Source organism: Geotrypetes seraphini, chromosome 15, assembly GCF_902459505.1.
Source record: "Geotrypetes seraphini chromosome 15, aGeoSer1.1, whole genome shotgun sequence".
Taxonomy (NCBI): Eukaryota; Metazoa; Chordata; class Amphibia; order Gymnophiona; family Dermophiidae; genus Geotrypetes; species Geotrypetes seraphini.
Genome location: NC_047098.1, coordinates 39,388,752 through 39,403,032, shown reverse-complemented (window position 1 = coordinate 39,403,032; position 14,281 = coordinate 39,388,752). Strand labels below are relative to the sequence as shown.

The following is a 14,281-nucleotide window of genomic DNA, read 5'->3' as shown; positions in this document are numbered from 1 at the left end:
GAGAACCAGGGAATGAACTACATTTTTATGAGGGAGAAGGAAACACATTAGAAACAGCTGCCTGGAAATCTGATTATATTGAATATTTCCTCTAATATTCTGCATCGAAGTGTTTTCCGTTTATACTGGGAAGTTCTGCAAAGAGAAAGAAACCAAGGCTCACCTTGTATACCACAGCTGCAACCAGCCCCAGCAGAGCCATGAGGACCAAACCCACTCTGCCCTTGTTCAACCGCTTCTGAGTGAAGAACTTCCCCCACTCCACCTTCTTCCAGTTAAGCGGTGGGTACCGGATCTTGTTTAACCCTTCCATGGTTAAGGACTTAATCAAGCAGGAACGCTTGTGGGAGAAGGTAGTGAAAGAGTGCTTCCCATGGTAACTGCCCATGCCACTATGCCCTGCAAGATCACAAAAATCTGTGTTAGAGATAGAGAATGCTATGGAGACAACTTTGTTCGGATGGGGGATTACATCAAGGAATTGTCTGGAAGGGAATTTTTGGAAGAAGTAGAAATGCAGTAGGCAAAACTGAAAGGAGTTATTGTAAGGGCAACAGATCTTTTTGTGAGGCAAGTAAGTAAAAGGAAGAGGAAAAGAAGGCCACTTTGGTTTTCAAAAGTAATAGCTGAGAAGGTAAGGAATAAGAGGTTAGCTTTCATAAACTACAAAAGATCGCAGAAAGAAGAAGACAGGCAAAAATATCTGGAAAAAGTTAAGAGAGGCTGGTCGAGTAGTTAGGAAAACAAAGATGAAAATGGAAGAAGAAATAGCTGACACGGTAAAACGGGGAGACAAGACATTTTTTAGATAATCAGGAATAGGAAGAAGTGCAAAAGTGGCACTGTGAGACTCAAAGGTAAAGAGGAAGAATATCTAGAAGCTAATAAAAAGGCTGAATTGCTTAATAAATATTTCTGTTGAGCTCAAAGATAAAGCACCAGGAGAAGGACTACAGAAGAGAAATTCAAAATTTGGCAGCTAAAATTTAATGCTAAGAAATGCAAAATGCATGGCATTTGGGTTGCAAAACCAGAGGGGGTGAAAAACTTATGTGCACAACAGAAGAGTGGGACTTGGATGTGATGATCTTAAGGTAGCCAAACAGGTTGAAAAGGTGACAGCGAAAGCTAGAAGGATGCATAGGAAGAGGTATAGCCAGTAGGAAAAAGGAGGTACTGATGCCCCTTTATAAAACTCTGGGTGAGACCTCATTTAGAATATTGTGTACAAATCTAGAGGCTATAAAAAGGATGGAGTTAGTCCAGAGGAAGGCTACTAAAATAGTGCATGGTCTTCGTCATAAGGCGTATGGGGACAGACTTAAAGATCTCAATATGTATACTTTGGAGGAAAGGCAGGAGAGGGGAGATATGATAGAGATGTTTAAATTCCTACATGGCGTAAATGAGCATGAATCGAGTTTCTTTCATTTAAAAGGAAGCTCTAGAATGAGAGGTCATAGGATGACGTTAAGAGGTGATAGGCTCAGGAATAATCTAAGGAAATACATTTTTACAGAAAGGGTGGTAGATGTGTGGAACAGTCTCCCGGAAGATGTGGGGGAGACAGAGACTGTGTCTGAATTCAAGAAAGTGTGGGATAGGCACTTGGGATCTCTTAGAGAGAGGAAGAGATAATGGTTACTGTGGGTGGGCCATTTGGCCTTTATCTGCCATCACGTTTCTATGTTTCTAAATTAACAAAAATTTCTTAAAACACTTTGGGATGTGTGTGTTTAAACCATGTGCTAAAAATTCATTTTTATTTTCTGCAGAAAGGGTGTGGCTGCACTGATTAGCATATGACTGGCATGTGAGCCCTTACTGCCTACATGTACTAATCTTTTAATGGCCACATGCTAATGGGAAAATTAGTGCATAGCCATTAAAACAAAAAAGCAGGAAATGTGGGCATTTACTACTAAGGTACAAATGGCCTTAGCATGTAGGAAAGACCCATTAAGGCCACTCTTTGCTGCAGCTTTGTAAAACAGTCTCTGTGTTTAATTTTTTTGTGTTTTTTGTGTGCCGTAGATTTTCATGAAATAATTGTGCAATCACTCAATTATAGCTGGCTTTACAACTCACCAACTCCACCAAAGGGCAGTTCGGCAACTACGAATTGCAAAAGAACATCATTTGCTGTGATACCACCACTGGAAGTTTCCGCTATCATCCTCTTAATCAACTGGAAGATGGAAAAAGAACAGCAGTCAGCTTCAATCAGACAAGCCTCCAGTGGCAGACCTCTGTTGCACTTCTGTTTAAATAGATACAGTATTATCCAACCTTATATACCACAAAACAAGATAGTTATATTTAATTATTGCGGATTTATTAACTGCCTTTAGGAAGAAATTCATCCAAGGCTGTGTATGGCAGGTACAGTTTAACATGAAACTTATATTAATAGCATAACAATAGCAAAACCACCAAACATAATCAAAGACAGGGGTGTCAAATGTCAGTCCTCGAGGGCCGCAATCAAGTCGGGTTTTCAGGATTTCCCCAATGAATATACATGAGATTTATTAGCATACAATGAAAGCAAATAGCAAATAGATCTCATGCATATTCACTGGGGAAATCCTGAAAACCCGACTGGATTGCGGCCCTTGAGGACTGACATTTGACACCCCTGATCAAAGAGGAAGAGTGTGGTGCAGTGGTTCCTTCAAACCCACGTTGCTCCTTGTGACCCCGGATAAGTCACTTAATCCCCCTATTGTCCCAGGTACATTAGATAGATTGTGAGCCCACTGGTACAGACAGGGAAAAATGCTCGAGTACCTGAATAAATTCATGTAAACCATTCTGAGAGAATGGTATAGAAAATTGAATACATAAATAAATAAACAAAGAGGAAAACTTGGAGAAAGCAAATTGAAACCTAGTAATAAGACTAACATGAAACAATATCAGAATTATACACGTTTAGTTGTAAACATTTTTATTGGTGATCGAACTGCAAACAATATAACAAAGCAAGACAATAATGACAAGCCAGCCAATGAAGAAGAGCTAGCCTCCCCAAACAGCAACATGCCTCACATCACCTCCCATTCAATGCACTTTACAACCCAACTGTACACAGCTGCTTTAAACAAATTGTAAGAACAAAATAAGGAAACCAGAAAGACATTATTAAAATCTTAAAATTAAAATGTAATTTGAGTGTTTCTTGAAATAAGAAGGGTAACATCTTAAATGTGTTGTAATTTTATATGCCCGAGTCTCCTTGGTCCTTCAGATGGTTGTGAGAGGGTTTTTTTTTTTCTTTCTTCTTTATGTTTGTTTGTTTATTTCTCACCCGCCCTTATCTAGGGCGAGTTACATATTAACATACAAAATAAGAGATTTACATTTATCGTACAAAACACTTCAGAGACACCCTGTAACAAAATACATACTTACAAATCAAATCAAATATAATGGCCTCCTAGCCACCCAAGCAGCGAAACTGGACAACCAAATCTCCAATCTACTTATAACAACCCCCCACATTACAAGATGTTTAGAAAAGAAATAAAGACTATACTCTTCAAGAAATCCCTGACAAAAGTCTTAACACCACAAGTACCTTCCCTCCCCCCATATTCTTCCCTCCCCCCAAATCAACCTCTCGTTTTACCCTCTCTAAAACATAACCAGAGATCTTCTATTGTAACCCTCCATCTATTATTCTTTTGTAATCCGCCTTGAACCTCAAGGTAATGGCGGAATAGAAATCTCTAATGTAATGTAATGTAATATAACATACACGTTGCATCAATGACGGATATCTTTTAAGGCCAAAACTGGCCAAATTCACACATACATCAAAATATAAAATTCCATAAGTCATCCAAGATGCCTCAATAACAGACATAATAAACCAAATAAAACAAACCAGACCAGCACTTAGTCATGACTCCTTCTCCCTCAGCCAAACTCAGACCCTAGATTTCATTTCACAGAACAGATGTCTTTTCAGCAGTTGCCTAAAGTTCTGTGCATTTTCCAGCTGGCAAATTTATCCTGGAAGATTGTTCCACTCAAAGGGGCTGATGCAGTGAAAAACATGGTAGGATGGATTGGTTGGGGTGGGGGGCTGTATTTTATTTTGACAAAACTTTAAGTTGTTTGCTGCATTTGCTTCTGATTTTGACTCTGTTGTAGTCTGACAATCAATAAAAATTGATTATATAAAGCAGTGGTTCCCAAACCTGTCCTGGGGGACCCCCAGCCAGTCAGGTTTTCAAGATATCCCTAATGAATATGCATGAGAGAGATTTGCATACCTGTCACTTCCATTATATGCAAGGTTCGTAGACAATTGCGCGCAAGACAATCGTCGGCGCGCCGTTGTCTCGCGCGATTTGGTCCCATAACCGTAAAACACGGACCTCCCGGATCTAAACCCACAGGTCCTTAAAAATCCACGTTCCGCGCCACTTTTCAGGTCCCTGCCACTTTTAGTCTCTGGCTCTGACAGAGCTGTATGAGAATTTAACTCTGACGGATCCTAATGCTTTCCCCTCCCCATGCTAGGATCCGTCAGAGTTAAATTCTCATACAGCCCTGTCAGAGCCAGAGACTAAAAGTGGCAGGGACCTGAAAAGTGGCGCGGAACGCGGATTTTTAAGGACCTGCGGGTTTTGCATCCGTCTTGCGCTTAGTTTTCCCGCATGTTAAAAGAGCGAGAAGGTTGAGTTATGGTATTAAGATTATGTATAATGTGATGATGGATATTAATTGGAAGCGTAATTGGATGGAGTTATAGAATTGAAAAGTAATAAAGATGTAAAGAAACATGTTGGCATGAGGTAAAAACTCTTATGCCAGCAACACTAGTATCTGAATATGTTTAATTTGAGTGTCGCATTATACAATATTATTGGGTAAGTCCATGAGAAAAAAAAAGGAAATTATCAGCACTGGAGTCACCATTCAACATATAAGTAATAATTAGAAAGATCATATACACTCAAGTATATAGTTTTGGGTGCAATTCATTATGTCACATTATCAAAATGGAAAGAACAGTAACAATAAAAAAGGGAAGTTGTAATAATTTTAATAAAATTTGGAAGCCATTAACATCTTACTGTAATGAATACACACTATTTTCTATTTAAAGATACACCGTCTTATAGTTGGGAGGGGGGGTCTAAATTATACTATTATTCATATTGGGAAAAGTAAGAGTGGGGAAGTGGGGTGGGAAGGGAGGTACTTATATCTATTATGTGATAATATAGACAGATTGACATGTGATGTATTTCATTTTAATGTTTTGATTCTTGTACACATGATGTGTCATTGAAAATGAATAAAGATTAAAAAAAAAAATAAGAGTGTGCTCATGGTTTATAGTTTTATAAAGGCAATGGGTACCATTTTCTTTTGCAGGTATCATACATAAGAGGATATTCACATTTACAGGTATATGCATAGCTTCATTTTTTGGTTTTGCTAAATTGGAACAATAGGATAGGATAAGTAGTCTGATGGTAGGGCTTATTGGTGTAAACTTTTAGCCTTGGGTGTGTAGTGAGGGTGATTGTATACCATTGTTGTGGGTTCTTGTTTTGGGCCTCTCTGCCTTCCTTCTGTCTGCGCTTAGGTATAATGACGTTCTTAATCCATGATGGTTGGCAAGCCAGATTTCCACTATTAGAGGTATGATTGCAAAGGTAAGTACAGACATAGTGGGTCCTGTTTGTTATATCTATGTGCTAATCTTATAAATTTTAGTCTTGCAGTCATGTGCTGAGGGATATGAATTTGTTGAAACCCTAGTCTTGTCTAGAAGTTCAATCTTGGAGGCAAGGTAAGTACAGAGGTATAGGATTTGTATCTTCTATGTATGTAATAACCTTATGTAATCTACTATTGAAGGTGACTACAATCAACAGAGGAAAATCAGGAGACCATAATCAACAGAGGATCTTCAGTGTTTTCCTGACAGGGATCGCACCCTTGCAGGTATATGGTGTTGTGCCATAGTACTGAACTTTACATATAGGGATTTGTATGTCATATGTATGTAATAACCTCATATAATCTATTATTGAAGGTGACTACAATCAACAGACTACAATCAAGAGACCACAGTCAACAGAGGACAGACATCTTCAGTGTTTTCCTGACAGGGATCACACCCTTGCAGGTATATGGTGTTGTGCCATAGTGCTGAAGTCTACATATGTATGGCCTAACCTCATCTATTTGACCTTTGTAGGTTTTTTTGTGTGCTGGGTGAACATGAAGTTTACATGCATGTTATAACTCTTGTAGGTACTGGTTCAGGGTCGAAGGTCGACTACAGTTCCTGAGGGTTTCATCGATATACTTCCAGTCTTACAGGTATGATGTTCTTTTGAGTATTTCATTCATGATATAGGCAATTGTATATCAATTGCAAGACCAAATAGGATAATGTTATTAATTGTATGGTTTCAGGAGTGATTTGACATAGACATGGAAGTAATAACTTCACAGGGTGGGAGAGAGCACTGGGTTCATGAGGGCTATCGATATCGTCGTGACAGAGTGATGGCAGACGGATCCACGTCCTGGAGGTGTGTGCGCCGTGATTGTGTGGGAAGAAGAAAGAGGCTCGTCGATGGATCTTCTGTCGAGATAACGGCGCATGTGCATGCACCCAACATTGCCAGAATTGAAGCTGATCGAATGATGGGAGACATACGTGAAAGAGCTGTGGCTACGGTTGAAAGGCCACGACAGATCATTCATGGCACAACAGCAGGTACAAGTTTAGAAGCAGCTACATTATTGCCTGCATACACCTCCATGCAGAGAACAATTAATAGAAAGAGAAATGCAGGCCATCTAGCAATGGGTAATCCCAGGTGCATAAGAGACATACAAATTCCTGAGCCACTACAAAGAAGCATACGTGGTGAACAATTACTGTTGTGGGATTCAGGTGAAAATGATGAAAGACGCATTTTCATTTTCACAACACAATCTAATCTTGAGGTGTTGGAGCAACATGGACATTGGTTCATGGATGGGACATTCAAAGTTGCCCCCCATTTGTTTGTCCAAGTCTTTACCATCCATGCATTTGTAGACAATCGTGCACTTCCCATGGTCTACGTGTTGTTGAACAGTAAAAGGGAGGAGGACTATGAACATGTGTTGAGGAAACTGCTGGAAACCAGAAACACGTTGGCACCATTGACAATCTTGATGGACTTTGAGAGAGCAAGTCTGCAAGCTGCCCACACAGTATTTCCCAATGCTACAGTTTCTGGGTGCCTGTTCCATCTGGGTCAATCATTGTGGCGCAGAATTCAACATGAGGGACTGACCGCCAGCTATAGAGATGAGGAGAGAGTAAGATTGTTCACCAAAATGCTGTTAGCATTAAGTTTTGTTCCTGTGGATGATGTTGCTGAGTGTTTCGAGACCTTGGAGGAGAGTCGACCAGATGAACTGACCCCGGTGTATGACTATTGGGAAGACAATTACATCGGGAGATTGCGGGCAAATGGGAGACGTGTCCCACCTTTTCCTATCGCTCTGTGGAATATGCGCTCCCGTGTGGAAGAAGGACTGCCTCAGACCAATAATTCTGTTGAAGGTTGGCACCATGCATTTCAATCCTCTGTTGCATGCCACCATCCAACCATCTTTAAACTCCTTGAACATATACAGCGTGAGCAAGATCACACAGAACAGCTGCTTGCTCGATTCCAGGCTGGTAACCGCGCACCACCCAGCAGTAAGTGCACGTATGTGAGAGTGACGCAAAGACTAACAACGCTGCTGCCAACATATGGACAAAGACCTCTCTTTCAATATCTCCGTGGTATAGCACATAATCTGGAACTTTAGAGTTTGATGTTGAAGTTCAGGTTTTCCTGTTGCTATGCTACAATTGTGTTCACTCAGTGATTTGAACTTTGAACATGTCCATACGGTCTTCCCAAGCACTTATGCTGCAGGAACAAAACAGACACTTTGAAATGTCTATGTCCCCCTCTCCTTTTGGTGGCCCGAAAGCTAGAGGCCTGCAAACTGTTGCGCTCAGGATCTCTCCCCCAGGGGTTTCCCTGAAGCCCTCCTCTGGCCCCTACCTATCCTAGTATCCACTGCTCTGACATGTGCCAAGCGTGAAGGTTTTTTTATGCCGAGCAAGGTAACCCACTCAAGCATACTGTACTCGCTTTGACATTTTCACGGTGTTGTGGGTGGTGTTCAAAGGCTTTTTCCTTCACGTAGGGAAGGTCAGATGGTGTCTTGGATGGAGCGGCTTCAGGGATAGCCAGTATTAAGGAAAATGTGAAAAACTTGAAATTGTACATTTCCTCCCTTGTTTTTGGTGGCCTAGAAAGTACATAAGCAGGAATGTCAGTCAGGTGCTGTCTCTGAAACTATGAGATGTAGAAAATGACAAGGACCCAGAATGGGTTGACAGGGGTGCAAACCTGATGGTGGCAGTCATGTGTTGGCCTTTGCAGGACCCAGAATGGGTTGACAGGGGTGCAAACGTGATGGTGGCAGTCAGGTGTTGGCCTTTGCAGGACCCAGAAGCAGAGTCCCCCAAGCAGGAATGTCAGTCAGGTGCTGTCTCTGAAAGCATGAGATGTAGAAAATGACAAGGACCCAGAATGGGTTGACAGGGGTGCAAACGTGATGGTGGCAGTCATGTGTTGGCCTTTGCAGGACCCAGAATGGGTTGACAGGGGTGCAAACGTGATGGTGGCAGTCAGGTGTTGGCCTTTGCAGGACCCAGAAGCAGAGTCCCCCAAGCAGGAATGTCTTCCCAAGCACACATGGTGCATGAACAGATGAGATACTTTAAATTGTCTATGTCCCCCTCTCCTTTTGGTGTGCCAGACAGCCAGAGGCTTGCTAACTCTTGCGTCCAGGAGCTATCCCCCAGGAGTTTCCCTGAAGCCCTCATCTACTGCTCCGACATGTGCCAAGCGTGAAGGTTTTTTATGCCGAGCAAGATAACCCACTCAAGCTTACTGTACTCGCTTTGACATTTTCACGGTGTTGTGGGTGGTGTTCAAAGGCTTTTTCCTTCACGTAGGGAAGGTCAGATGGTGTCTTGGATGGAGCGGCTTCAGGGATAGCCAGTGTTAAGCTCCTTCCCTCTTTATACCCTTTAAATGTTGCTCATTTAATTTGAAGGGTGTGTTGTCTTTTTTTTCAAGGGTCTCAAGCTAAATGTTTGTTTTCCACACATGGTGCAGGAACAGATGTTGGTTAACTGCTCTGCCAATATCTTTCTCACTCTCTCCCACTACTGTTGGTTAACTGCCCTGCCAACTGTTGCTCTCAGACCTACAGATGTTGGTTAACTGCTCTGCCAATATCTTTCTCACTCTCTCCCACTACTGTTGGTTAACTGCCCTGCCAACTGTTGCTCTCAGACCCACAGATGTTGGTTAACTGCTCTGCCAATATCTTTCTCACTCTCTCCCACTACTGTTGGTTAACTGCCCTGCCAACTGTTGCTCTCACTCCCACAGATGTTGGTTAACTGCTCTGCCAATATCTTTCTCACTCTCTCCCACTACTGTTGGTTAACTGCCCTGCCAACTGTTGCTCTCAGACCCACAGATGTTGGTTAACTGCTCTGCCAATATCTTTCTCACTCTCTCCCACTACTGTTGGTTAACTGCCCTGCCAACTGTTGCTCTCAGACCCACAGATGTTGGTTAACTGCTCTGCCAATATCTTTCTCACTCTCTCCCACTACTGTTGGTTAACTGCCCTGCCAACTGTTGCTCTCAGACCCACAGATGTTGGTTAACTGCTCTGCCAATATCTTTCTCACTCTCTCCCACTACTGTTGGTTAACTGCTCTGCCAACTTTAGCTCTCACTCCCACAGATGTTGGTTAACTGCTCTGCCAACTTTAGCTCTCACTCCCACAGATGTTGGTTAACTGCTCTGCCAATATCTTACTCACTCTCTCCCACTACTGTTGATTAACTGCCCTGCCAACTGTTGCTCTCAGACCCACAGATGTTGGTTAACTGCTCTGCCAATATCTTTCTCACTCTCTCCCACTACTGTTGGTTAACTGCTCTGCCAACTTTAGCTCTCACTCCCACAGATGTTGGTTAACTGCCCTGCCAACTTTAGCTCTCACTCCCACAGATGTTGGTTAACTGCTCTGCCAATATCTTTCTCACTCTCTCCCACTACTGTTGGTTAACTGCTGTCAGGTGTTGGCCTTTCTAGAACCCAGAAGCAGAATCCCCCAAGCAGGAATGTATTCCCAAGCTAGAGGCCTGCAAACTGTTGCGCTCAGGATCTCTCCCCCAGGGGTTTCCCTGAAGCCCTCCTCTGGCCCCTACCTATCCTAGTATCCACTGCTCTAACATGTGCCAAGCGTGAAGGTTTTTTATGCCGAGCAAGGTAACCCACTCAAGCATACTGTACTCGCTTTGACATTTTCACGGTGTTGTGGGTGGTGTTCAAAGGCTTTTTCCTTCACGTAGGGAAGGTCAGATGGAGTCTTGGATGGAGCGGCTTCAGGGATAGTCACCCTTTAAATGTTGCTCATTTAATTTGAAGGGTGTGTATGGTCTTTCTTTTTCAAGGGTCTGCAAGCTAAATGTTTGTTTTCCACACATGGTGCAGGAACAGATGAGACACTTTAAATTGTCTATGTCCCCCACTCCTTTTGGTGGGCCAGACAGTCAGAGGCATGCTAACTGGTGTTTCAACTGTTTCACTTAAACTGTCTGTTAATTTGCTCCTGATGTTCTTTCACTGCTATAACCACATCCTCCTCACTTACTCACTGTCACTGATGTTTAACTGCTGTGCCAACCCTTAATAGATATATTATTGCACACTTGTTTATGATTTAAAATGAATAAAGACTTTATAAACAATTCAGCATGTTGTACATAAAATCATGAATGGTGAACTGAAACATTTTGTGTTTTTGACACTACATTTGAACGTATTTGTATTACATGTTTATCACATAAGCAATATTTTAATAAACATTTACCAATGGTTAAAACATTTTGTTGTTTTCTTTATGTTAGTATGACATATATAACCATGCCATTACATGTAAGTTTTTATTGTACTATCCCACTAAGTAACAAGTAAGGACACAATGTAAACAATTAACTGTTAGAAAGAATTGCAAGTGATGCATTTAAATTACAATGTTTTATGATTGGAACACTTGATGTTAGATTAAAAAATGATTAACATTTCTTCAAATCATATTTATTCTGACATCATTAAATATATCATTGGCCAATCTTTCCATTTCATTTTAGTTTATCCTAGAATGAAGAATAATATATAACTGGTGTCCAAGATGCTCAAAGTTAAATAACAACCCTCGTTTGTCTCATAGTTGCAAACATTGATCATCTCTTCATCCAACAACAAATTCGTGGCCATTTTTTTTTATAATTCTTTATTCATTTTCACAAATTACATTAAGTTTTAATATTTTCATTCACAGTAACAATAAATACATCACTTATAAACAATCATTGGTAAATTACATAGATTTTTATCCATATCTCTCTCCCATCATAAAGAGTTCCACCAACAGTTATAATTTAATCTCCTCCAGTCTTTCTAATTATATGTGATTTGTTGAATGCCAAACCCTGTCATTATTAGTAATAATTTATTGTTATTCACAGAAATCTGTTATTTTGCTCTCATATCCATACCCAATATCACAGTATCATTTTTAATTTCTTCTTAGTAAATCCATTTAATAATTTATACCACTGGGCGGCCTGGTGACCCAAGAAGTCTGTCTGAAAACAAAGAAACTCCATACTATAATGATTATTAAGGTTTTTCCAATCAGGGAACCATGCCTGAATGGCATGCTTCAGTTGCATCCATCTACAATTTTCTGATTTATTAAGTCCAAACTTATGTTGCATAGCACCATTAGAAATAACATCATCCAATATACGTATTCCTGCTATCATCCAATGCTTCCAGACTAGTCTTTCTCCGCCAATTTGAATCCTGCAGTTGACCCATATGTATTCGATTGTCCTTACTATAGCTAGGCATTTTGATACTGAGAACATGGGATAGTCGCAATGGAGACATGAGTTGCCATTCTATCCACAACCAATCTGGGAGTTTTTCCATGAGTTCTGGAAGGATCCAATACATACCATGACGCAAAATATAGGCTTTATGGTAGCTATATAAGATTGGAAAATTTACCCCTCCCTCTGAAATTGATCTTTGTAAAGATACCAAAGCTACTCTAGGAGTTTTAACCAGCCAAATAAATCCCATAACTGCTGTGCACATCTCATTAAACCTCTATCCATTTATTTACAACAACGTTCATTATGGAAAATATGATGTTTAGTAATCAACATAAGTGTAAATAGAAAAGTCAACATCTGACTTACTGCATTGTGCAGTAATGTATTTCCTCCGCATCCCTCTTCTCTTACATATGTGATGTATGACTGTATTAATATATTAGGAGTGGAAAATGATGTGTAATAATTAAAATAATTTGCTCATGACTCCCTGATCTTTTTAAAACTAATATAATTTTATAGTTCTTATGTGTTTCCCATATGCAAACACTGTCATAGCTGCGCATGCGCGGATGCGTCAATCTCTCACGCATTTCACTTGCACCCAATCCTTTTGCATATACAATAAATAAAAGATTATTGCCAGTATTTGATAAAGCCTGTTCTCATGTACGCTGCACTTTTATATTGGCACGACTCACATCTGAATATTTTGGATCAATAGGTTAGTACATGCATACATTGAACAACATATGCGCATGCGCAATTAAGCAGCACATCCGCATTTACAAATCTCACCATTTACTCAGATTTCCCATTAACTATGTTCATCCGCGCGGTTTTCACTTGCGCTCATTATACTAAAACTCGTCAATTTCGCAAAAAAGTACTATAACTTTAATATGATGACACACGTCATCATTATGCACTAATGGAGACATGCTGATGTCATCACGCATTTGAACACATACGCGCCATGCTAACGCTAATTGTGTTTCAATCAAGTACTACAAAACTATATACTATAAAATTCACACATACTCAATTAATATGCGCATTTCATCACTACAGTGAAGTAAAATCTGTTTGACGATTAACCATATCACACGTGTTTTAGATAACCAATAGCAGCGCTGAAAAGGGGAAATCTCATGATATTTAACACACCATCGGTCATGTGACTGGTATATAAGCTTTGCAAAAACGTCATAGATTCACAGAGAAGATGGCATCCTATGCAGGTTTCCGTGGGCGGAAGCCCAACTTCTCCGAGCGTGAAGTACTCATATTAACTGAGTACTTCACGCTCAATGCGAAACTGCTTTTCCCCGTTAAGGGGAAAAGACGAAATATAGGTGAAATGGACAGGGCCTGGGGTAAACTGGCGCACCTTTTCAACGCACGCGCTATAACAACGCGCTCCGTAAGTATTTATCAAATACATGTTGTTCATAGACAATTGCGCGCTGACAAATTGGCGTGGAGAAATTTTTTTGTTTTTTTGCGCGGAAGGCAAAAATGGATATGCATCTCATGAAATCGCACACTGCATCATCATGCATCTGCCGAAAAATTGCGCAGTTGATAATGTTGTCTCTCATTTACTTATTTGAGCTAAATAGCTGTATTCCAGTCGTGTTTTCAGAATTTCAACAATGAATATGCTTGGAATCTATTTCTATGCACTGCTTTCAATGCATGTGCAGTCATAATATGTGTTGATTAATCATGTATTTTAAACATTAACAGTTCTTCATATACTTCAGACATTACATGCATTTATGTCTTCAGATGCGAGTGAGGAGGAAGAGGAGGAGGAGGATCAGGAGGAGGAGGAGGAGGAGGAGGAAGAAGAAGACACCCCAATCCCTGACCGGCCGTTTCTTCTCCCCCGCAGACGCCCCACTTCCCAATCCCCTTCCACTTCTGCCGAGTCCCGTCCAACGTCCCAACCCCCTTCCACCTCCGCCCAGCCCCGTCCAACGTCCCAAACCCCTTCCACCTCCGCCCAGCCCCATCCAACGTCCCAAACCCCCTTCCACCTCCGCCCAGTCTCATCCCACTTCCCCCCACCGACGCCCTAGACCACCCTCTAGAATACCCCTAAGAAAACGCCCCAAACCCTGCCCTGCCCCTTCATTCCCAATGCCCAGTTCCCCCTCCCTTCCCAATGCCCAGTTCCCCCTCCCTTCCACCCCCTAAACCCCAGTTCTGCCTTCAACTTTTCCCTGAAATTCGACCCTCTGTCATCACCTCTC

At 41.2% G+C, this 14,281-nt stretch overlaps 1 protein-coding gene across 2 annotated transcripts in view; it reads right to left on the bottom strand.

The window, feature by feature from the left end:
• ALDH3A2 (aldehyde dehydrogenase 3 family member A2) overlaps positions 1-14,281 on the bottom strand; it is an 81,187-nt gene that overhangs the window by 19,706 nt on the left and 47,200 nt on the right. For both annotated transcript variants that reach the window (XM_033921447.1, XM_033921448.1), the window contains exons 8-9: positions 2,089-2,188; positions 164-399 (exon numbers count right to left, since the gene is read on the bottom strand). In XM_033921447.1, coding sequence (XP_033777338.1) covers positions 164-399; positions 2,089-2,188 — 336 coding nt within the window. The remainder of the gene's footprint in view (positions 1-163; positions 400-2,088; positions 2,189-14,281) is intronic.